The sequence below is a fragment of the Nelumbo lutea genome, chromosome 1 (genome assembly GCF_056320005.1).
Source record: "Nelumbo lutea isolate HS-2025 chromosome 1, American lotus-T2T, whole genome shotgun sequence".
NCBI classification, from domain to species: Eukaryota; Viridiplantae; Streptophyta; class Magnoliopsida; order Proteales; family Nelumbonaceae; genus Nelumbo; species Nelumbo lutea.
In genome coordinates, this window is record NC_142684.1 from 166783230 (window position 1) to 166809180 (window position 25951).

General features: G+C 40.8%; 1 protein-coding gene and 1 long non-coding RNA gene across 4 annotated transcripts in view; both read right to left on the reverse strand.

The window, feature by feature from the left end:
* Positions 1-21863, reverse strand: part of LOC148878982 (uncharacterized) — a 53628-nt gene extending 31765 nt beyond the window's left edge. The window contains exons 1-4 of one of the 3 annotated variants that reach the window (XR_016104086.1): positions 21570-21863; positions 21198-21379; positions 20915-21026; positions 20693-20768 (exon numbers count right to left, since the gene is read on the reverse strand). This is a non-coding gene — a long non-coding RNA (uncharacterized LOC148878982). Of the gene's footprint in view, positions 1-20692; positions 20769-20914; positions 21027-21197; positions 21380-21462 lie in introns of all 3 variants that reach the window. The other 2 variants (XR_016104084.1, XR_016104085.1) reach the window with 2 other exon arrangements.
* A 278-nt stretch (positions 21864-22141) lies between these two features.
* On the reverse strand, positions 22142-23477 carry LOC148878983 (uncharacterized). The gene is made up of 2 exons (XM_088960344.1): positions 23166-23477; positions 22142-23044 (listed from the first exon to the last, which is right to left on the reverse strand). Exons 1-2 carry the CDS (start codon positions 23358-23360, stop codon positions 22448-22450), a joined length of 792 nt encoding a protein of 263 aa, XP_088816470.1. The 5' UTR covers positions 23361-23477; the 3' UTR covers positions 22142-22447.
* Between the last annotated feature and the right edge of the window lie 2474 nt (positions 23478-25951).

The window sequence follows — 25951 nt, forward strand, 5'->3', positions numbered from 1 at the left end:
CCGGGACTGATAGGGCTTCTTGCACTGTTCTCGGAATAGGGACGTCAGCAACAGAGGTGAGATAGGACCTGTAGGAGGGAGATAGGCGATCATAGGACAAAAACTAGGAGATGCAGTGGGCTGTAGATGTGGTGCAATGCCGTTTTCCTTTACGGAGGGCAATGGGAAGGTCAAGGTCATCTACAGAGGGTGAGGTAGCAACAATGGAAGGAATCTCTGTGGGCCCTGGGACTGTAATATCTAGACTTGAAGCCACATAAGAGATTGTAGCTGGTTGGGACTGCTGATGACCAGGATCAATCTGCTTGCATCGCCTGTGATACTCTCAACTCCCGATCCCTTTGACCACCCTCGCTACTACAGCCCTCATCACTACAGCCCTCATCATCAACTGGAATAGGTGAAGGAACAGCCCCAAAGGTATTAACCCTGTCCTCACTGCACTCCTCCTCCCCCTGAAGAAAAAGACCCAAATCTCCACGCTCACTACTCTCCCCCTGAGGAGAGACCCGAGAATAGTAGGGTGTCTCCTCTGTAGAAGATCAAGACTGTAATCAGTCTTGAATCCTAAAAGGTTTTCGGTTTGTAAAACAGAAGAGAAGATGAGAGAAAAGGAGAGAATAGAAGAGAAGCAAGAGAACACAAGTTGCTGAAAGGAGGAATAGATTCTAACTCCTCTGCCGCCGCCACTTCAACTTAATATTTATATGTTATGCTAGTTACAGGAAAGGACACATCTGCCCTTGGTGTTTACATCATAACACTTAACAATATAAAACTGAAAAGTAAATAACAACTAGAATAACAGAACTAGAATAACAGAAAAACATAACAAATAGACTAGGTACATTCTACCCTACGGACAGAGTGGCCCCACAGTTGTAGGGCCCACATAAGTTTCTCTACACTCCCCCTCAAGTTGGGAGTAAATGTTTATCATTCCCAACTTGGATAGATCCGCTTCTAACTTCTTTCTTGATGCGGCTTTAGTGAGGATATCTGTTAGTTGCATACTGGAAGTGATGTAAGGGAGGCATACTTCTTGAGATGAGACCCTCTCTCGTACAAAAGGCCGGTCAACTTCAATGTGTTTGGTTCTGTCTGGATTATGTGCTATATTAATAGCTGCTTGATTATCACAATACAGCATCAGAGGCTTCTCATACTCAATACCCAACTCTTCAAGTAGAGATCTTAGCCATAGGATTTCAGCCACTCCATTGGCCATGGACCTGTATTCTGCTTCAGCACTCGACCGGGAGACAACACTTTGCTTCTTATTTCTCCAGGAGACAAGGTTTCCTCCCACAAGGGCACAATATCCTGAGGTAGACCGTCTGTCATCAAAACTCCCAACCCAATCGGCATCCGTATAGACCTCCACCTTCATGTGGTTACTGTTCTTGAACAATATACCTCTACCCGGGCATCTCTTCAAGTATGCCAGTATTCTTTCTGCTGCTAGAAGGTGCGTGGTTCTAGGAGAATGCATGTACTGACTGACAACACTAACTGCACAACTGATATCTGGCCGACTGAGGCACAGATATAGGAGCTTTCCCACTAACCGCTGGAACATAACTTTGTCTTCAAGCAGCTCTCCACTCTCTGCACTAATCCTGTGGTTTCGTTCAATGGGTGTATCTGCAGGTTTGACACCCAGCTTTCCAGTTTCAGCCAACAGATCTAAAACATATTTCCTCTATGAGACAAAGATCCCCTGTTTAGATCTAGCAACCTCAATACCCAAAAAATACCGTAGTGGACCCAGATCTTTCACCTCAAACTCTTGATGAAGGAGCTGTTTGAGGGACTCAATCTCATGGTTGTCATTTCCTATCACCACAATATCATCAACATATACTGCAAGTAGTGTCAGTGAAGACTCCACCCTCTTGATGAACAGTGTATGATCTGATTGGGCCTGTACATAACCGAACTTCCCAAGAGCTAGTCTGAATCTGTCGAACCAAGCTCTAGGTGATTGTTTCAAACCATACAATGCCTTATTGAGCCGGCAGACCTTCTTACATGTCTCTGTATCATAATATCCAGGAGGCAACTGCATGTAAACCTCTTCCTACAAGTCCCCATTCAGGAAGGCATTTTTAACATCCATTTGGTACAAGGGCCAAGTGTGGCTTGCTGCAAGAGATAATAAAACCCGAATGGTGGTCATCTTGGCTACCGGGGCAAATGTCTCCAAGTAATCTATACCATAAGTCTGAGTGAACCCTTTTGCAACTAGCCGAGCTTTGTACCTCCTCTCAATGGAACCATCTGCATTGTGCTTTACAGTAAATACCCATCTGCATCCAACTGGTTTCTTTCCTTTGGGTAAGTCAACTAGCTCCCAGGTATTATTTTTCAACAGGGCATCCATTTCAACTTGCATTGCACCTCTCCACTCCGGGACTGCTAGAGCCTCTTGCACTGTTCTTGGAATAGGGACATTGGAAATGGAACTAAGGTAGAACCTGTAGGTAGGTGATAGGCGCTCATAGGATAAAAAATGGGAAATACAGTGGGCTGTAGATGTGGTACAATGTCGTTTCCCTTTACGGACTGCAATCGGAAGATCAAGGTCATATGTAGGAGGTGAAATGGCAACAATAGAAGAAGTCTCTGTGGGTCCTGGGACTGTAATGCCTGGACCTGGACCTGGAGCCGTAGATGAGATTGGAGCTGGCCTGGACTACTGATGATCGGGATCAACCTGCCTGCACCGCCTGTGATAGACATTCAACTCCTGATCCCTCTGACCACCCTCACCATTGCAGCTCCCCCTCAACTTCTGATCCCTCTGACCACCCTCACCATTGCAGCTCCCCCTCAACTCCTGATCCCTCTGGCCACCCTCACCATTGCAGCTCCCATCACCCAATGGAATAGGTAAAGGAACTACCCCACTCTCACTGCTCTCCCCCTGAAGACATGGACTTAAACCCCTACTCTCACTGCTCTCCCCCTGAAGACATGGACTTAAACCCCTACTCTCACTACTCTCCCCCTGAGGAGAAACCCGAGGATAATAGGGTGTCTCCTCAAAGAAAGTGACATCCATGGAGACGAACCTCCTCCCTGAGACAGGATCATAGCAGCAATACCCATTTTGAGTTCGTGCATAACCAAAGAAAATGCATTTGGAGGCCTTGGGTTCAAACTTGGAGTGATAGGGTTCGAGAAGCTGAACAAAGCAGGTACAACCGAAAGTCTTAAGGGGAATAGAAAACAACTCCTCATGTGGGTATAGAAGGGAAAAAGGAGATCGCAAATCAAGAACCCGGGAAGGAATCCGATTAATAAGATAGACCGCCGTGAGGATAGCATCACCCCAGAAGCGAATAGGGTCATTGGAGGTAAACATAAGACTTCTAGCCACCTCCAAGATGTGCCTATTCTTCCTTTCTGCAACCCCACTGACTCTTCCCGACGAGAACTCTCCCCGAGCAGATAGATCCCATTCGTCTCACGGCCAGTCCCAATCACCTTTTTCGTCTCCAGGTCCTAAAAAACACACCGGTCAAGGAAGAAAGTTACTGAGCAGTTCATGTGTTTGGTAATACTACTGACTGAAAGGAGGTTAGTATCAAACTTAGGAACATGTAAGACAGAAGACAAGGAGATCGTATCCGATAACTTAATGTCCCCCTTCCCAGAAATAGGAACCAGGGAGCCATCAGCAATAGATACTCTATCCCTACCAGATGACAAATGGTAAGAGGTAAACAATGAAGGCAAGCTAGTCATGTGGTCGGATGCACCTGAATCTATTACCCAACAAGGTTCAGTAATACCTGGAGCAGAGACATGGTAGGCTGAAGCTAGAGTACCTGAATTTACGGTTGTAAGCTGACAACCCATCTCAGAAACACTACCATAACTGATGCTCCCAAAGCTGCCTTCTGCCTGATTTTTAAACTCCATCTCGGTCAAGTCTTAAAACAGCACTTGGACTACCAATCACAACCAAAAACAGTATAGGCCTGATTTGTATTCACAGTGTATGTGCACAGCTGGGATAACTCTGATATGAAACCAACAAACAAACACAACAGTGGCTCTCCGTAGAGCTCTAACCCCTTTAAGAAAGTTTGAAAACCCCAAAAAACTCTGAAAAGCAGCTTAGAAGGAGGTTTGATTTGCCTTTGCAGAATTAGGGTTTTAATCAGTCCTTAAAGTGATCAATTCAGTTGCATAATCTAACCAGTACTGTATAGATAGACTTGCAGTAGGGTTAATGTGAAGCCCTAGAATCTGATCAATGCCAACAATAGACCTGAGGACAGCTCTAGGTAGATCACAAGGTTCAGTCCAGCACTAGGGCTTGCCGCAAGATCACTTCAACCTATCTTTTCTTAGAAAAGTAAATGACTGAAAGCCGAAAGCTGATCTGAAACTGATCTGATCTGAAATTGATATGATCCGATCAGAAATACCAACACAAAACCGATGTGATCTGAGACTGGTCTGATCCGATCAAAAATACCAACACAAAACTGATCTGAAATCAATCGCCTATCAATCTGAGATGTTGTTCTCTGAAATCACTATTGTGGGGCCCACTACTGTGAGAGCAAAAATAGGGTTTCAACTGTAGGTTTGAGGATCTGAAATTACTAAAGTGCTCAGCTGCACTCCCCAAGCAGTCCGCACCAGTGGGACTTGTCGTAGGGCACTGTGAAACCCTAAAAACTAATCCCCTTTGAAAAGGAGGGTTCGACCCAACAATCAAACCCTAGACACAAACTTAATCACAGTTCGGCAAGCCAAACCCTAGAGCAAACTTGAACACAGTTCGGACCCTCTTTCTAGATAGGTCCAACCTATCTCGGCTGATTGCAATCTCTAAAAATCAGTAAAGAAAGAAACAAACTTACTGATTACCTGCCTTCGGTGTACTGTCTTCTAGGGTTACCTGAACCCTAACCTTCGTTGCCTCTTCCTGATTACCAACTCTCTGCAGGCTGCGGAAAGTCTTCAACTACTGCGAACCTCTCCTGGTAATCTCCAAGATTCAGCCGCCGAAAAACTTCTTCAAGACTTCCAGCCCTAGCTAGTTCTCATGTGGTTGGCTGGACTAGATACACATGAGAAGCCCTAGATAGGCTTTGATACCATGTAGAAGATCAAGACTGTAATCAGTCTTGAATCCTAAAAGGTTTTCGGTTTGTAAAACAGATGAGAAGATGAGAGAAAATGAGAGAATAGAAGAGAAGCAAGAGAACACAAGTTGCTGAAAGGAGGGACAGATTCTAACTCCTTTGCCACCGCCACTTCAACTTAATATTTATATGTTATGCTAGTTACAGGAAAGGACACATCTGCCCTTGGTGTTTACATCATAACACTTAACAATATAAAACTGAAAAGTAAATAACAACTAGAATAACATAACTAGAATAACAGAAAAGCATAACAAATAGACTAGGTACATTCTACCCTGTTTTGTTCAGTTTCTCTACATCCTCAAAGAAAGTAACATCCATGGATACAAACTTCTTCCCTGAGACAGGATCATAACAACAATAACCCATTTGAGTTTGTGCATAACCAAGAAAGATGCATTTGGAGGCCTTGGGTTGAAACTTGGAGTGATTGGGACCAAGAAACTGAACCAAACAAGTACAACCAAATGTCTTGAGGGGAATAGTGAACAACTCCTCATTGGAGTATAGAAGGGAAAAATGAGGTTTCATATCAAGAACCCGAGAAGGAATCCGATTAATAAGATATACCGTCGTAAGGATAGCATCACCCCAGAAGCGAATAGGGACGTTGGAGGTAAACATAATACTTCTAGCCACCTCCAAGATGTGCCTATTCCTCCTCTCTGCAACCCCATTCTGCTGAAGTGTATGAGGACACATGCTCTGGTGGATAACCCCATGATTAAGGAGGTACGATGCCAATGGCTTAGCAAAGTATTCCTTTGCATTATCAGATCTAAGCACTTTTATCCTGGCATCAAATTGTGTTAGGATCATTTGGTGGAAGTTTTGGGTCAGGACAGGCACCTCATCTCGTGATCGCATAAGATAAACCCATGAAAACCAGGTGTGGTCATCAACAAATAGCAAAAAATACCTGTACCCCCCCCATAGAAGGAATGTGATATGGCCCCCAAACATCAGTATGCACAATATCAAAAGAACTATTACTCATTTTATTACTCAATGAATAAGAGTTTCTACAATATTTAGCAAACTCACAACTTTCACACTTCAACTGAGATGACTCAACAGACTCAAACAAAGTAGGAAACAGACTCTTCAATGACCGAAAAGATAAATGACCCAATCGGTTATGCCACAACATAACCGGACTCACAACTTGAGAAACAAGTAACTTCTTATCCAATGACTCTTCCCGACAAGAACTCTCCCCAAGCAGATAGATCCCATTCGTCTCACAGCCAGTCCCAATCACCTTCTTCGTCTCCATGTCCTGAAAAACACATCGGTCAGGAAAGAAAGTTACTGAGCAGTTCAAATGTTTGGTAATGCTACTGACAGAAAGGAGGTTAGTATCCAGTTTAGGAACATGCAAGACAGAGGACAAGGATATAGTATCTGACAGTTTGATGTCACCCTTGCCAGAAATAGGGACAAGAGAGCCATCAGCTATAGATACTTTATCCCTACCAGAAGATAAGTGATAAGTAGTAAACAAAGAGGGCAAGCTGGTCATATGGTCAGATGCACCTGAATCTATTACCCAACACGGTTCAGTAGTACCTGGAGAGGAGGCATGGTAGGCTGAGGCTCGAGTACCTGAGTGTGCAAAGGCCGATGTAGCCAGAGCTGATGATGACTGTGGTAATTGAGCTGAACTGCCAACTTCCTTCTCCAATTGTATTAGAGCTGCCCGAACAGCAGCTAAGGTCTCTAATGGTGTGCCTCTCGTGCCAAATGAGGATGCTGAATCAGTAGTCGTAGCCACATGAGCATTACTCCTTTTATTTCTCAACTTTGCTGGGACCAAATGTGGATGCAGCTTCCAACATGTTTCTTTTGTGTGTTTAGGTTGCTTGCAATGCTCACACACCACATCCCTTTTATCTTCCTTATTTCTGTCCCTCTCTGAATCACCCTCTGTTTTGGGTTTGACAGCTACCAAGGCAGGTGTAAGTGGCTGAGGTTGCATCATGACTTTCCTCCTGGTCTCTTCACTGTGCAATAAGGAGTATGCTTGAGAGAGGGTCACACTATCTCTAGTCAAGATCTGTTGCCTCACAATATCATATTCTGAATTCAGTCCTGCCAAAAACTCAAATACTCTGTTTGTCTCAATGTGCTTTCTATGTATCTGAGCATCTTTGAGACTCTCCCACTCAAGAGTCTCTAAGTGATCAATCTCATGCCACGGACTGCAAGTTAGAGAAATAGACCGACACCGGTTTCTCTCCTTGTTTAAGGGCATTCACCTCACATTTCAACTCATATGCTCTGGCAACATTAAGGGGTTGGGAGTAAGTCTCTTTCATCACATTCCATATCTCCTTGGTTGTCTTTGCCCATAAGTAATTTCGGCTGATATGGGGCTGCATTGAATTACAGAGCCATGTCATAACCAATTCGAGGTTTTAATCAGTCATAAGAGTCGTACGGATAAGGTTTGTGTTAGGGTTAATATGAAACCCTAAAACTGATCAATGTTGAGGAGAATTCTAGGGTTTGCCGCAGGAATAAGATCACAAGTTTCGGCCTAATACTAGGGCTTGCCGTAGGGATAAGACAATACCCTAGAGAAACCCTAGAGAATAGAGAGATAAAACCCTAGAGTAGTTCGGCCACCCTTACTGGATAGGTCCAACCTATCTTTTCTGATGTTACTTCTCTCAGAAAGTAAAAACTTACAGTAGAATGCAGTTCGCTGCCTACCAAGGTTACCCGAACCCTAGCCTTCTCTGATTCTTCCTGATCACCAACTTGCTACAACTGTGACACTTCTTCAAACAGCTGCTAATCCTCTGGAGATCTCCAAGAACCAGTCAACGAACTCTGCTTTCTCAGCTTCCAGCCTTAGATGGTTCTCATGTGGTCAGCTGGACTAGACTCACATGAAAGAACTTGGCTCTGATACCAACTAGAAGTTCAGGACTATTATCAGTCTTGAACCCTAATGAATCTCAGGATCGAAGATAAGAAGAAAGAAAGAGGAGAGAAGAGAAAGAGGGAGGAGAAGCAGTAGAACACAAGGGTTGAAAGGAGGAGCAGAAGCTTAATGTTCTGCCGCCGCCACTTTAATTAATATTTATAGGTTATGCTCATTACATGGAAAGGACAGATCTGCCCTTAGTCTTTACATAACAAATAGAGTAAAACAAAGACTGAAATAAATAACAACTGAAACAACTAAATGACAAATAGCTAACCCTAGGTAGACTAGAACATCTTCTACCCTACGAACACAGTGGAACCGTAGTTGTGGGGCCCACATCAGTGTTCTCTACACATGCCATGTTAGATGAATGGAGAAGAGCATTGTAGAAAGAAGCACCAGTGAAAAACCCAGAAGGAGAGGCTGACCAAATTCTACTATCCAAGCAAGACTGATCAAGGAACAGAGTATTAAAGCAATCAGATCATCAACCATACCCATTTCGGACTCCCTCAACCCCCTCCTCAGTCCCAAATCCCAAGAGTTACCATTCAGATAGACAGAGGAAATGGTTTTTTCTTTATTCAATGAAAGAGAGTAGATGGACAGGAATCTGTCTTTGAGGGAGACATCCCCAAACCAGACATCTTCCTAGAAACAAACTTTATTCCCTCCACAAGCATCATGTCTGATAAACGGAAGAAAGGATGGCAAAACGCCATGGATAGCTTTCCAAGGAGATGACCAGGATGCCCTAGTGTCAAGACCAACATCCCACCTGTTTCCTACCACCCCATGTATACTCACTATCACTTTATGCCACAAGTTGTCCTGTTCCAGAGGTAGTCTCCATAACCACTTCCCCAACAAGGCTGTATTCCTTAGCTTTATGTTTCCTATACCCAACCCTCCACTATCTCTACTTCTAGAACCACCTCCCACTTCACCAAGTGGTCTTTCTTTGTATCCCCTAGTTCCCATAAGAAATCCCTCATTAATTTCTCCAGTTTAAAGGCCACACTAGTGGGGATCTTGAAAGTAGAAAGGAAGTAAATTGGTAGGTTTGTCAAACCTCTTTGAGAATCTTTCCAAGACTGGGTACCAGAAACTTTCTTTGGGTTCCCTCCTAAAGGTAGTCCTAGATACTCTAACGGCCAATCACCACTCACCAACTTCACATCCCAACACTCTAGCAAGGACTCCTACCTCTTCTTCCAATTTATTTACCCCCACCACACAGCTCTTTCCCCAATTAATTTTGAGATTAGAGGCCTTTTCAAACTGATTTACCAACCTCTTCAAATTGATTAAATCCTCTTGTCCCCCCCCCCAAAAAAATAAAAATAAAAACAATAATGTTGTCTGCAAACTGAAGATGAGTAACCACCATTGCGTCCCTCCCAATTCTCCAACCTCTGAGCAAGTTATTAGAATCAGCCCTAGCAATTAGAACACTTAAGACATCAGCTACTAGGGTGAATAGGAAGGGGGAAAGGGGATCTCCTTGTCTAAGACCCCTCTAAGTTGGGAAAAAAGTCCCTAGCTACCGCATTAACCAAAATGGAATAATGACAAGAGGAGATACATCCCTTTATCCATTTACACCACCTCACCCCAAAGCCTCTACGCCTCAAAACTTCTAGAAGAAACTCCCAATCCACCAAATCATAGGCTTTCTCAAGATCAAGCTTACAGACCAAGCCTTTCTCCTTTTTTCGGCCCTTATACTCCACACATTCATTAGTGATGAGGATTTGATCTATTATTTGTCTTCCAAAAATGAAGGCACCTTGGTTTGGAGAGATCAAGCAAGGGAGGACTTTATTAATCCTTTCCACTAGGCTTATAGGTCGATAGTCTTTCGGGTGGGTCACTTCTGGCTTCTTAGGGATTAAAGAAACAAAGGTTGCATTGGCTCCAGAGTTGAACTTGCCTCTCTCAAAAAATTCAGCAAACACTTCCAGAAGGTCAACACTAACAATCTCCCAACAATCCTGATAAAAGGCCACTATGAAGCCGTCTGGACCAGGTGCTTTAGACCTTTCCATCGAGAAAATTGCTCTTTTTATTTCTTGGGTCTCAAAAGGTTTTTCTATATCCACCAAAAGATCATCGGGGCTGACCCTCCACTCAAAGTCACCCACTATCTCTAACTTCTCTACTAACACCAAAGATTGATTTGAAATGGTTCACCAAGGCTTGTGCTATGTCCTCTTCCCTAGTTAAAAATTGTTCGTCCCACTCCAATTGGGAGATAAAATTCTTTCTCTTTCTTCCTTGGCCAACAAATGGAAAAAGCTAGTATTCCTGTCTCCTTCCTTTAACCATCTATACCTTGATTTTTGCCTCCACCTAATCTCCTCTTTTCTCAAAATCTCCTCCAATTCTTGCTTAAGCCTCCATCTCTCCTCCCTTTCTTACGCCCTTATTCTTCTATCCCCTTCAAGATCATCTAGTTGTTCTACTCTGTGAGCAATCCAATATTTCCTTTCTTCTAATCTTCCAAACACATCCCTATTCTTATCCTTAATATTGGCTTCAGCCTTTGCAGCTTCTTATAAAACCTATAACCCTTCCACCAAAACTCCACTTGATCCTCCTCCCACCATTGTTTCACCTTTGAAATAAAATCAGGGTGAAGTAACCACATATTCTAAAATCTAAAAGGACATGGTCCTCCTCCCACCCTTTCTTGAGACAGTCTAATTGGGCAGTGATCTGAGGTAGTTCTTGGTAAGGCTCTTGCTACCATCCCCCCCCTCCAAAACTTCCTCCCAATCTGAAGAGACAGGAAATCTGTCCAACTAACAACAAATCGGTACCTCTTGGAAGTTTGGCCATGTAAAGTTGGCTTGTAACGGGCATATCTCTCAATTCAAAGGAATCCACAAAAATATTGAAGTTTCTCATACTTGAAGTGATCCTATGGTTGGGGTTATTAGTTTCATGCAAGTATCTAATCACATTGAAGTCTCCCCCCAGGCACCAAGGTCCATCCCATATTCCTCTGATAGCTGCAAGCTCCTCCCACAAGTCTCCCCTCTCTCTGTAAGACGTAGGGCCATAAACATTAGTCAACACCCAAACTTGACAGAGACTGTAAAATTTCCAATTAGTTACTCCAAGCATTCCAAGCTCTTGTTCTCCACAAAGTTATAATTCCCCCTGAAGACCCTAGAGATTGTAGAAAGGTCCAACTCAAACCTCTGGCAGACCAGAAACTTCTTACCCACCTTCTATCCACATCGGCCAACTTTGACTCTTGAATCAGCACTATCCCTAGCTTCTCTTTTCTCAAACCCTCCTTGATCGCTCTTCTTTTCCTAGAGCTCCCCAAACCTATTACACTCCAGCTTATTACCTTCATAATCTACAAGCTGAAATACCCTTAGGAAAATTCCTTCACTTTACTATCTCCGCTTCCTCCCTAGAGCCCCCTTATCATAATCCACTTCACACCTCAGTCTTTCCACTTCACTTAAGTTCTTCTTTCTTTTCCTGCCTAATAAATCTAACTTCTTTGCTGGATCACTGGGATTATCCTGGCCTACTCCCTTTTTTCTACAACCTTTCTTCTTCCCCTTTCTTGACTTCCTCTTAAAAACCACTTTTTCCTCACCCTTCCCTTTCTCCTCCAAAGGTGAAGGACTCGGAGTGTCACCCTCCTTATCCTTTTCTTGAATATCACCTAGCTCCTCCGTTTCAAGAACTCTAAACAACTCCATTATCAGCTCCCTGATTCTTTCCCCTTGGCCCTTCCTCCTCCTTACTCTCCTCAACCTCCACAACTCCCACTACCGCTGTTTTTGTCAAGGAGTTACTCGAGTTGGCAGAACCCTGAGAAGGGCTGGTTTCACCTGTAACCAAGGCAACACTAGGACGAGATGAGGAATCAGTATCAACAAAAACTGAGAAACAATCAGTACCTTGAGGAGGAGGAGGAGGAGGAGGAGGACATCCTGAAGAATTTGGTTTACCCTGGACACCCAAAAGAGGGAGAGTGTTGGGGTTAGTGTTGTCGCAATCAGCCCTTGGACTGCTAGTTTGGGGAGAAGGGTACGTTGTAGCTCTTTCCTGATCCTGTGTATTTACCCTACTGCACTCACTTTCATCCTGCTCTTGGAGTTTGCTTGCAACAGGTTCCGCTTTCCCTTTCTTTTAAAACATGAGCCTCAGACCCACATCATCTGCAACCCCTAGCTTGGCTGAAAGTTTGCTTCCCACACTTCCTAAGCTGTAATCTTCAATAGGCTCTTCATCCTCTGAAAATTCTTCATTGAGACTGATCAAGCCCGAATCAAAATCTTCATCTTTTTCTTTGTCCCAAGCATATCTCGGATTCAACCTCTCCGGGCTTGTGGAGTAGGAGACTAGCCTCAGCTTCCAGACCCAGGCTTCTTTCAGAGAAGCTGAAATCTTTGAATCAAAATCTTCATCTTTTTTGTTTTTACTTTATTTAAATTGGTATATTTTATTTTTTCTTTTATTAAACTATTAATTTTTAAAGAAAACAAGTCGGATCAAACCGGATCCTATCAGATCCAATCCGATCCGACATGAACAGTGTCGGATCAGATTCAAATATACCCTATTTGAATTTGATCTGATCCATCTGCATCCCTAGACACGTATCAAGCCGTATCAGCTGATACGTATCATACCATGGGATTCCCAAAATGCCCCTAAAGGGGGTGTTTCGGGGTCTAACCTGGTTCAGGGGGTAGATGGGCCTTAAACCAATTCCTCTGAACCAGGTTAAAAAAAAAAAGGGACGTGAGCCTCAATAGTCAATACAGTCTGATGCGCCCCTACCGGCATATCAGACTGTATCGATATTTTGAACCTTGATGTAGAGTGACTGGCCACCTATTCTGGCCAATAGTACACAATTCATGTTGCAGGAATGAACATAAGAGTTTGATTGAAATGATCTCAACCTAAAGTTGCTACGGAAAATTTTCAGCTAGATACTGGGTTCAAACTAAAAGGTAAGATCAGGTTAAGGGGACAAAAGTATTGATCACTTGAGTTTTGAGATGATTGAAGAGATGAGGGTGGAATGACAAGGACAGACTGCTAGTTGTGTGTGTGTGTGTGTGTGTGTGTGTTTTGTTGATGGGAAACGGTAGCTTTCATTAAATCTTTAAAAAACTTAGTATAAACTGTAACCTTCAAAAACAAGGTGACCCCTTCCAGTTCTGTTTACCATGTAAAGAGAGTGATCAAGGGTTCAACCAATGTTTCAAGCAATATTTAGAGAGTTAGAAGGGTGAAGGCAAGAGAGATGAGGTAGAGGCAGGAGGATAACTTATTGGTATCAGAACACATCCCTCCAGGAATAAACACCCTCAATAATTATAAACCAATTCTAAACTACAAGTCCACAAAAATGATATGAAGCCATTCAAAATCAAATTTTGTTACAATTAGAAAAAGCACAAATAAGGGCAAGCACAATTTATGCCTTTGCTCAAGTGTGTATTAGTATGGATTATGGAATAAGTTGGCATATATTATAAGGCCATTACCCAATGTTGGTGCCAGGTATATGGGGTCTTGGAAGGGCTAGACTGGATACAGTCCTAACTTTTGGCTTTTTTATTTTCACGAAGCAGTCACTCTGAGACTCAAACCCGCATTCTCACCTTACAAGTCTAAGATATAAACTGGCATCTCATTTGAATAAATGATATGGTGTAATTTCATCAAGATATAATCACAGGATATATTCACAATTTTACCAAGGACAAATGTTTTTTTAGACAACACTAATGACATTTTATCCACCCTAAGTATTGTCATTTGGCCACTGAAGCTAGGAAAAACAGACGGTTAATTGCTCTTGTCTACAAGGATTCCTCTCAACATTGTTTCATCACTTGCCCACTTCTGTACGGGTAGACTTCCCGATGGAAGAGATTTGGAGCAAGCCTGTTCCACCTAAAATTCAAGCCTTCCATTGGGAAATTTTCCATGGAAAGATTAATGCTTGTGATTTGCAACAGAGAATAAGGCCTAATACTTGCCTTTCTCCTCGCATGTGCTTTTTTTATGCAGAGCTAGTGATGAAACTCTTTCCCATGTACTAATTTCCTGTCCTTTATTTGGGAGTTTTTTTGTCCTCTCTTTGGTTGCAGATGGATCCCCCCCCCCCCCCCGCAAAGATGTGGCTGGTATCTTCAATCCTAACTTTTGAGGCAACCAAAGAAAAGAGGGAGGATCTTGTGGAAAGTTACTGTTACAAAGGCAACAGCAGATCCTTGGAGTTGTTGTAAAGGTTGTACACTGGGTAAAAACCTTGGAAACTTTTCAAGTGTTCGCAGTTGTTGATATCATTAGAGCTTGGTAAGAAGTGATACAATCCTCTAGAGAAAAAGAAAAGATAGGGCTGGAGTGAAACCTCCAAAAGGCATCAAAAGTAAAGCTGAATTTTGATGGGAGCTCCTTTGGAAATCTGGGCATGGCTGGAATAGGTGGTGTGATCAGGAATTCTGAAAGCAGAATTTTGGTTCTGTATTCAGGACCCATCGGAGTGGCAAACTCACTAAATTATTAGTTTTGCTACAAGGTCTTCGGTTAGTAAAACAATTGGGTACAGACAGGTGGAGGTGGAAGAAGACACAAAATTAATTGTTTCCTGGGCTAATGGTAGCAGTAGTATTGAGTGTAGCATTTTGGTTTGGCAGTCTTTCCTCTTTGTATTAACTTTAATCTTCGATCTTATAATAAAACTTATCTTTGCTGATCAAAAACAAATCATTTTCACAAGAGTATAAAATCATCATCTAAGCCTTGTCCCAACAACTATATAGGGTCAGTACCATATCCATTGTCAAATTGCTGGCCTTTAAATGAGGTATTTAATCCAAGACACGATATTTCTTTGACTCTTCTGAGATCCAACAGATTTCTATAATAAACATTAAAAGCACATTAATAGCTTCTATTTTTTTAACCAGTCATTGCTATATTTAGGGGGTGCCCTATATTTTTTACAAGATCTGCAATTAGTAGTTTCCTTTTTTCTTAGGAAAATTATTAATTTAAGTCAACTACTATTTTGGCTATGTTTCTATTTTGTGAGTTTATACTTTTAGGAGTTTCTAGGATTCTAATTAGAAATCAACTGGAGTATTAGTAAATTGCCAATTTTCTAAGCTTTGAGAATATGTGTGTGTATGCATGTAAATCTGTCCAGAAGAGCAGAAATGAATAAGAATTGAATGAGTAGGATTTTGTTTTTCTCTGCGGTTGTTCTTTCCTCCTCTTGAAATCTGTATTGAAGAAACATGTGATTTCTTCTTCTCTTTGTTGTTTTCTAGTAGTTCTCTGCTACTAGAAGAAAACCAACAACTATTCTCTGGATTGTCCCCTAGATTTAGAGCATCTGTTGAACTACACATTGACCTATCCTTCTATCTACTACCCCTGCATTAATAACTCTGGAAACTAAGCAATTCTTAGACTATCTTGAATATAGCCAGAGCAATAAATGTTTTAAATCTTAGAAAATCTCCAGGATCTATCAAACAATAAATATCCATTAAAAAAACAAACTTTCTAAAGATTTTACTGGAGAAGATCTTTTGGTATCATTTACCAGAGAGAGAGAGAGAGAGAGAGAGATCTTCCAAATATCATGTCAGACCCAAGGAAGGCCTCTAATGATAGATCTTATCCTCTCAAAGGCTTCTTGAAGGGCCTGCAAGTATAGACCTTTAGGACCATAGGTGATAAAAAGGTCTTGTGTATAGGAATGAGTTACAAGAAAAAAAAAAAAAACAGCAGCAAAGGGGAGACTTTTAAAAGCAGAAGGCAAGCTGAACTACCCAGCAGTTTCAATGAAAAGACATTGAGGGGAATATCCCCAGCCAAAAGGATATGCAAAATTCAATCGTACATCATCCATACAGGGGTATTTTCAATATTTATTTTACCATTATGTTCTCAGAGGTACTTGAGAACTGCCACTATCTATAAAGTATGGAAAAAGGCCATCCCATTAAAACTCCCTTCACCCTCATGGTCTGCAGGGAAATTTGACCGGTCAAAGCCTGTATTGATATCTAGGGGATCCCCATCCACAGCAACTCACTAGCATCTTCCTTCTCCAATGAGCTATTGGGCCCAATCAGCCCTTCACTGTCTGAATCATTACCTTGAAGCAAGAAGACCTACTGGGCCTTATTTGGGTTCCTGCCCAAACTTATCATTACAGTTATAACATAAACCTTTTTCCCTATGAGCCAACACTTTGGCCCATGTGAGGCATTTAAAGGGTAAAGTGAACTAGGCCTGGCCATTAGGGTTGGACAAGCTTGGGTTATTCTGGGTTATCAATCCTTGGACTGGAGTTTTTGAGGATTGGTCCAACCAGACAGGAAAGCCGCCTAGCCTTATTCAACTTCTCTTCTTAGAACCTCGCTAGTCCCACAACGGCCATCATTGTCGTTGGCCTCCATGGTTTCACTTCTAGTTGTATTTCCTCCTTTAAATAAAGCTCCCTACTAAGGCCATTTCTGACTTATGTTCTCAAAGGTACTTGAGAGACCTGATTTGATTATATAAAACTCTTATCTGTTTACTATGCCTGCATTCAATTAATTGAGAATAGACAATTTCACAGGGATCTTCAGTGGATGTAAGCAAAAAGAAATGCCAAACCACATTAAATGAATTTCACATGCCCAAAATGACTTTGGATCCCTAAGTAGGGTACTAGGGTTTGTTAAACTAGTAGTTGGATACCAAAAATAAGGTTTGTTAAACTAAACTTTGGTGGGAGAAGTCTGGGGAATTCAGAACCCTCAAGAATGGGTAGCATGCTTAGTAATGAAGGACAGATTATTGGATTGTATTGTGGTTGCATTGGTGTAGGAGATTTACTAAGAGCAGAAATCTTGCCAGTAATGGAGGGCATACAAATAGCAAAGAAGGTGAACATTAACAAATTGGTGATTGAAGGAGATTCAAAATTGCTGATAAGGTGGATGTAGAGTGAGGAGGATGCTCTATGGGCTTACAAGAATGAAATTAAAAAGTTTAGATGCATAACTAGAGAAATGGAAATAAGAGTATAACGGGTTCAAAGGGCAGAAACACAATTGTAATAATTTGGAAACAAGGTGGAGATAAGTTTTATCTCTAAATGATTGTATGTGTTATATCTCCCAGTGCATCTCGATGGATTTCAATTAATAAAATTATTTGCTATTGATCCAAAAAAGGCAATATTACATGGACACCCCACCTTTGGAGGGCATTCATGAGTCAACTTGTGACCAACTCTCCAAAATTGATTGAACTAGGCTACAATGAGAACTAGGCAGATTTACCAAAATGCACACTACATCAACTCTCCAAAATTATGAATTTTCACTTAAAATGCCTCTATGTAACTTGGAACACAAGATATATCAAAAGGTTCACCATGCAACTTGGATGGACTCCAGAATCCTGTAGGTAATAAGCCCACAAAATGCCTCCAGAAGGATAACTGGACGGTGATAAAACATTAGAAATGCCTCCATGGAAGTCTTCTCCAGTTTCCCCAACTGGCTAGATGAGATATGAACCCCACAGGTCTTTCCTGTTATAACTGACACCAAAGAAGATATATCCTGAATATTAATTCAGTGCCACATTTCTGAGTTGGTTGACAAAATTGGGGCCTATGGGATTATTATATCAGGAAACAAGGTAGAATAATTAACATAAAGAAAAATGATTGCTTTACAATTTTTTGGTATCTTATCGAGCCCCATGTTAAAACCGAACAGAAAATTCTTTGTTTGATAATAAAAGAAATTTTCAATAAAAAAAGAAAAGACACCTCCAAAATTCACATCACAACATCTATCCAATCCTCTATGTAGCCCATAAACATCTCACCTCCCAACCAGCCTTGGGTTCTTAAATTCCATAAACACATTTAAAAAAAAAAAAAAAAACATTTGCTTAAATGTGTAAATAAATATAGAAAGAAGACCAACCCTAGATGTTCTATCTTAAAAAAAGCTTCCCATCCTCCATCACCCACCCAGCCCAGAAAATTTATTCATTCCATTCCATACATTATCCTTAAATTTATGAAGAAGATTGAACTCCTAAACCTAGGCTCCCTCTAATGCGGGGTCTGGGGAGGGAGGGATGTACACAACCTTACCCCTGCGCATAAGTTGTCAAGGCAACGCCTAGGCGACAAGGCGCCCTTTGAGGCTCGGCTCACCTAATCACCAAGCAGTTTTGACTATGTATTATAAAATACTTTTTTATTCTTTATTTTTTTGACATTATAATTATAAAATAGGCACTATTAAACTAAAATATTCATTTTATATGTTTATATACTAACTTCTTTTTATTATTTTCTTATTTAGAACCTATATGTTTGTATTTAAACATATAAAATACGCACCATTAAACTAAAATATTCTTTTAATAGGTTCTAAATGCTATATTGAACCCTCAAACTTTAAAACCTGAACCAATAAGTAAGGACCAACTTAAAATTTTGTCTAATCAACACATTTTCTACTACTGCTTCTTTTCTTCTTTTCCTATAACAAAAATAAGGGTTCAGCCCCTATATTTTTTTTTATTTTCTTTTCCTTCTTTTTCTTCTCATTAATATGTTGATTTTTTATACTTTAACATGAACTCTATACTTTTCTTATGAAAATTATGAATTATTATTAAGGAAATATGGTTATGGTACCTAGGGAACTACCCTGGGATCTATGTTTTCTACATAAAAAATCCATCGCCTAGGAAATGCCTAGGCGCCCGCCTAGGTAAGTAGGCGACAAGGCACCCCTCAGTCACTTTGCCTCGCCTTGGCGACTTAAAAACTATGCCCCTACGCATGCAAAATTTTTAAGCACTCTCGTTCATACTTCAATAAAAGCTTTTCTAGCATATTCCTCTCCACCCAGAAAAAAACAATCCCAAACCCTTACCAACTGTACATTTTTTTAAACCCCTTATTGTGATCCATCTTTTATTCTACATGAACAACCCCATCCATCAAAGGAATGAATTAGCATTTTGTACCTCTCTCATTTTTTTATCAGCAATGCAAACGTTAAGAAATATATTACAAACACAGGTTGGAATAAATCCAACAACCCAAAGAAGACAAAAAAACAGTGACAATTCTGCCCAGAACAGCTGCTGCCTATAAACCCCTTCCTTTGCTTAGGAGTCTGCCATCCCATGTGCAGTCCTCCTTACTAACCTAAATGTTACATACATCAGCATCTCCTTATCTAGGCATTTGATTTCCCTTAAAATGTGTTGGCCAGCCCCTCTGCAAATGAGTTAGTAGTCCTCTTCACCCTGCTGTATTGCATCTCAATGTCCCTACACAGCCAATTGAATTTTTTCTTTTCATTGTTATAGCTCCACAAACCACTGTCTTTCTTCCTTTAGCCAACTAATCACCACCTTCGAGTCACCTTCCAAGACCAAACGTCCAATATTCAGTTCTCTTGCTCTTTGGATTCCTTCCAAAGCTGCAAGGATCTCAGCCCTAAGAGAGTCTCCTTCTCCAATTGGGCCTGAGAACATAGCAGTAATAATCCTTTCCTCATTCCTGAATACTCCCCCAATCCCCGAAGACCCTGGATTCCTTAAGCTACTGCCATCAAAATTCAGTTTTATAAATCCAGAGCGAAGTTATCCAAAACATTTAAACATCAAGATCACCATTGACAGTCTAAAAACCCCACTCCACAAAGCATACCTGCAAAAGGACCTCTTCCCTGGTTCCACATATGTCCACTTTAAATTCAACATAACGTTAGAGCTTCTTCTCTTTGAGAAACATGGACTGGCAGTTGAGTTGATGGATCAGAAGTTGGGATAGTAGAATTATAACATTTTTGGGGATCCTTGCCTTCATGATGTTTCCTCAACACTATGATAAGGTTTTGGGCCTTCGTGGTGGTTTGTTTTTCTTAACTTTTGTATTCCTTCAAACCTATCTCCTATTATCATTGGTTCCTAATCAAGATTATAACCGACACTTGAACAATAACCTATTTGTTGGCTCACTTGGTAGGCCTACAAACAACAGTGTCACAATGTTCTTAACTTTACTATATAAAGTGCATACTTGCTCAGTTCCCATGCATGTCATAAAAGTTAAAACAAAGTATTGGAATTAAGGTTGTTTGTTTTATATCCTTTAATCGTACACACTTGCATAGAATGTGCTCTTATATTAGTTCTTTATTAACCCACATCTTCCAGGAACTATTAGAGTCCTTCCCAGCATTAAGTCAAAAACCTTTCATGATAAAGTTTGTATTGGCAATTTGCATTTTTACCAGTTTAGTTGTCTTTGTAACTTAACCTAACATGCTTTATACATTCTCTATAGGGTTTCTCATTGATCAGTGTCATAACCCTTCTCTCCTGGCTGGAATGCTCAACTGATTCGAGCCTTACCATCATTTTCCCACTTTGCGTTCTGAAAGGATAGAGGAAATAGATATTATAGTTTGAGAGACAAAAAGAACTTAGAGCTAAGTGCACAACCACTTGGCATAAACAACAAAAGAATTAATGAACCTTCCAAAATAGTTACCGGGCTGACCACCATGCTACCACAAAAATGTTGAGTGAGAGATATCATAATAATGTCTTGCGTCCCTTTAAATCACCTGTGGAACAGTAAGGATATCTTTTTAATGTCTTAAAATTATTGACGTATATAAAAATCTACCAACTGACAAGTGAGTATTAATTTAAACAAAAACTGACCAATCTAAACAATAACAAAGTCACGCAGTTTTAAACAAAAACTTACCAAGCGGATAACGGTGCACAGGAAACAAATTTGAACATAAAAATGATAAATCCAGCACCATATTTCAACTTCAGCAGGAACTAACGAAGAGCTTGACGACAATGCGTGACTCCTGCCCAATCAATTTTCCTAATGAAGATTCACAAAAAGAGTTGCACCTATACTTAAAATATTCCATTTAATATTTCACATTGATTCAACAAATCTCCCTAATGAAATTGCAATTCCTCTAAATAACAAATAGAACAAGGAAAGAAGGCGATGGTACTCTAGAAGCTAATACCAGCAAGTATGAGCATTGCTCAACCAAGTTTAACCTAAGATTATTTGCATCGCAACCTATTTTTTGTTCTCTGTGATCGAAAAATCAGGTACTTCATTCACCAGTTTATCTGCAATGCTCCAGTGAAAATTGGTGGGAAATCATCGGTCATCGCGTGTTCATCTCATCACAGTGCTCCAAACCTGTAAAAACAAGCACACCACTTGTGTCTACAAATAAATTTAAAAAAAAAAAAACAAAACAAAACAAAACAAAAAGAAAGAACCGTTTCTTGCGCAATCCTGCGAAAGCCGCTCGAAACGAAAACCGAGATTTGAAAATAGAAATGGAAACCCTACTTCAAAGCAAAAATGATAGGCGGGAATTCGCTACCAGAGAAGAAAAGAAGAATCGAAGGAAAATGCTATTGCGTTGAATGGTCCCCATCATCACCTTATCACGGATCAAGGGCTACAGTCCAAAAGCGTCAAAACGAACGTGACCCACCAATCCAACGACCAGGATTAAATAACAGACCCCATCCGCTTATCCTACGACTAACAAGAAACTTCTTGAATCAGATAAATTACGTGGATTATTCAAAAACACAAAACACGCTAAAGCATTACGTGCCCAAGACGCGCCCCTGTTTATAACGTACACCGGTGGCTAACTCAAACATTAACCCACTGCCCAACGGCGTATTTTTCACCAGCAAACATTAAACATGCGCCGCGATTAGTCAACACCAAAAACACATCGCTGAGGAATATTAAGATTGAATTATTTAATACTGACATTAGCAACGATACGAGAAAGTATAACGTGCGCAAGTTGGAAGAGGAAGCTCCCAAAACGTTCATCTCTGTAACGAGAGAAACAGTACGCGCCACCATTGACGATTGACGAAACATGAGAAAATACTAACGTGAACCAAAACCTTATTTGATGAAAACCAAGCTCAGTTGCAGAAAAGAAAGTCTATTAATTCTAATTGATCAACACATTTCAGCATCGGAAGTGAGTACAAAGGAGGGAAACGATCTGAGTCTTAGTTTCCCGATCTCAAATTACATCTACATTTCCCTAAACACTGAAAAAACAAATAGGCTAGAAAAAGAGATTTTAAAATTAAAAAAGAAAAAAAAAAAGGAAGAGCTGCATTGTTGTACAAATCCTGTTCCGTTATCTTTTTTTGAGCATTGTAAAAATACCCCAATTCATTCACGCATTTACAAAAGCTACCCCTTGACCGAACACGACATCAATCCTCACTTCTTGGCTTTTCTCGCCGGAGCCTTCTTGGCCGGCGACTTAACACTCTTGGGCTTCTTCACGTTCTTGGTGGGAGTTTTCTTTGCCGCAGCAGGCTTTGCAGCTGGTGCCTTCTTCCCGGGAGTCGATTTTGTTGATGTCTTGGCAGCCTTTGCTGGTCTGGCTGTTTTAGGCTTCGGCTTTGCCGCCGGCTTCCGCTTGGCAGCAGCCTTCGGCTTCGCGGCGGCCTTGGGTTTAGCAGGGGCGGCTTTAGGTTTGGCAGCGGCCTTTGGCTTTGCAGCAGGCTTGGGCTTAGCTGCGGCCTTGGGCTTGGCTGATGCCTTGGGCTTTGCGGCTGCCGGCTTCTTGGCAGCGGGAGCGGATGCTGGCTTCTTGGCGGCGGGAGCGGCTGCAGGTCGAGATGGCGGGAGCTTGTAGGAATTCTTGACCTTGACGAGCTTCCCAGCAGCAACAAGCTTCTTCAAGTGGAAGAGCAAAAGCTTCTTGAAGTTGGGTGGGAGGTGGGATTTCTGCTTGTCCTCGATGAATTTGGTGATGGCATACTGGCTCGAACCAGTCCTCTCTTTCAGTGATACGATCGCTTCCTTGATCATCTAGGGTTTCAAATAAACCAACACAAATCAGACCTAAAGAACGTAATAGACAAAGCTAGATAAATTGAACACAAGCAGAAACGAACAGAAGGAAGGATTGCATTTGCACTTGGTAAGTTACCTCGATGTAAGGAGGATGAGAGGGAGGATTCCTGGGTTTCTTAGGACTGGCCGCCTTCTTAGCTTTGGACTCCTTCGGGGCCTTAGCCTTTTTGGGCTTCGAAGCTTTAGCCGCTGGTTTCTCCTCAACCGGCTCGGTCACGGCGGGATCGGAGGCTGTTTCCGCGGCGACAGCAGGCTCTTCAGTGGGCGCCATAGCTGGTGTAAGAAGCAGAGAATCGAGACTCAGAAATTAGGATTAAGGTTTAGAGGGAGAAACAGGAGATCTATATCTATGAGGGAGAAGATCGGTGGTTGTGCTGGCTTTTTCGTTGATAAGTGACCGAGTATGGGAACGGTTTAAATACGCACCGGGTCGAGGCGATAGTCAAGAAGGCGAGAGATGATTGGTCCACAGACCTTTCACTCGGATCTCCAACTTTGAAAGTTTAAATGTGGGCCTTCGGATTAATCTTTATCGACGGTTCACACGGTCTATATCGGTGAGGTTCGGATGGGTTCTAAAGGAAATGGAGGTTTGGGGTAACTTTGGTTGTGCTTTTCACCTCGATTTCATTTACTGTAAATTGAGTTTTACTGGGTGAATTTTAATGGGGTTTGGCTTGATTTGTAGCTTGAGAGCTCAGCTTTCCAATAAGTATTTAATCGTCTCCTAAAGTTAAGGAATCTGGGAGAAATTTACTTCCGAAGCTGCATTGGTCTGGACTAGGGTTTAGCATGACTCTATTGCAGTTTAATGTCATTTTAAGAGAATGTTGGGCACTAAATTCGATTCTTTTGATCATAATAGATAGTGATTTAGCAAATAAACACATAGGTTCAAGAATCATGAAATTTGGATCAGAAATGGTTATAAAAATTTGAATCAGAAGATCACCAAAGATGAACAAGCTGATATGGGATATATATGTAATTGGGAATTGGATGAATTTGGGTGTGCTTCAGACCTTAATTTCTCTGAGCTTAATCTGATCTATATGAAATGGGTTGCTGTAAGCTTTTTCTTATTTAGCAGGTTAGGAACTAAGCTCTCAAAAAAATATTTCCATGAATTATGAAACTGAGTCATTTGGGAGAAAATCATTTTCTAAATTACACTATTTGGGTTTTAGGGTTTCATAAGAACCCATCAAAAATTCATGGAGCTTGAAGATTGTAGGCACTGGTATCAGCTTATTACTATCCAAGGTAGCTATAGCTTGTTAAATGAAACCATCAGTGATAGGATTTGCACAAATCTGAACAAAGTTGGATATAGAATTCATAATCAAAAGACAGGCGAAGATGAAAAATAAAATCTGCTATATGCTACAACTTGTGATATATTGTATAGGACTTGAAAACAAAAACCATATAGAATTATAGATCATATGGAACCATTTATATACCTAATAGTCAATTTGGTTTGGTATTGTGTGTTGAGCTTAAATTCATGTGAGATGCAAATGAGTGTTAAAACATAATTCAAGACTTGGGTTTTTAACATCAAACATCATTATTCCATTGTTCCACATAAAAGCATGAATTGCAATGTTGTTTCCACACAGTCAAATCCAGGGAAAACATATATATTCATTGCTTTCCTTCCATGCTACAACAATTGTACTACAATGTTATGACAAGGTCGATTTATAGTGTTTGTAATGGTTGAATAGCAACCAATACATTAGTTGTATAAGAAATTCTAAACAGATTAGCCTCATAGCTAATAAAACTTGCATGTAAAATGTGAACACAAAACTTGTCATCCAGATCTAGATTGATATAGGCACCCTTTAGAGGAGAGACTTCTCAAGTCATCTAATCATGGTTTCCCTTTTTGGATATAGGCACCCTTAGAGGAGCAAAGGGTAGGAGTATTCACTCTCTCTCCCTTTTTATCCAAGGTCCTTATCATCTTTACTCATTAAGACCAATAATTAAATGGTTAGAGATAGTTCAAGAACACTCATCGCTAGACTCCAACCTAGAAGATGAGAGGGAAACTATTACAAGAAGATAAAAACAATTAAAAACTTAATATGAGAATCATATAAATCATCAAATATAAAACATTCATTTTAATGAGAAACAAAGAAGAGAACAATATCATGGAAAGGGGACTAACAATATAATTCAACATTAGAAAGGGGGACAGCCATAGAGAATACTAGAAGCAAGCTAATCCTGTCAATTACTATAGCACTCAAGCAGAACAGCAAAAATAAAAAGAAAAACCTCACATGAACTGGTAACTCTCTAATTATCACCACCCGAACTGTTTAATTAATAATCAACTAAAATTGATACCCGAAAACTGGTTGCATCAGTCTATTCTATGACTACCAAAAAATCTGTCAAATTAGGTAGCACCAGTAACCTTCATCAAATTACATGCCATAAGAAATACCAAGTTCATCAATTCAATCATAAACATCGGATCAAGTTATGAGAATTGGGATTTCAACATATTGAAACCTATCAAGTTAGATGAGGTAAGACCAGAAATGATACTAAGACCACCGGACCAAATAAGACAATGGCATAAATATGAACAAAGTCAAGCCAAAGAGGAACTTGGCATCTAATCTTAGATCAACTTCAAGTAATTTGGGAGGGCTCAACTGCCTCTATATGTAGCCTTCTTGGATGAGTTTGATGCTAAGTTCAGGCTAGGATTTGACTTTGTATCAATAGAATACATTTAGGCAAAAACCCAAGCCCGGCCCTCGTATAAAGCTCGAAACCCGGGCCCGAACCCGAGCCTGACCAGAAAATTGATAACAAATTCTTTTCTTTTGTTGTTCA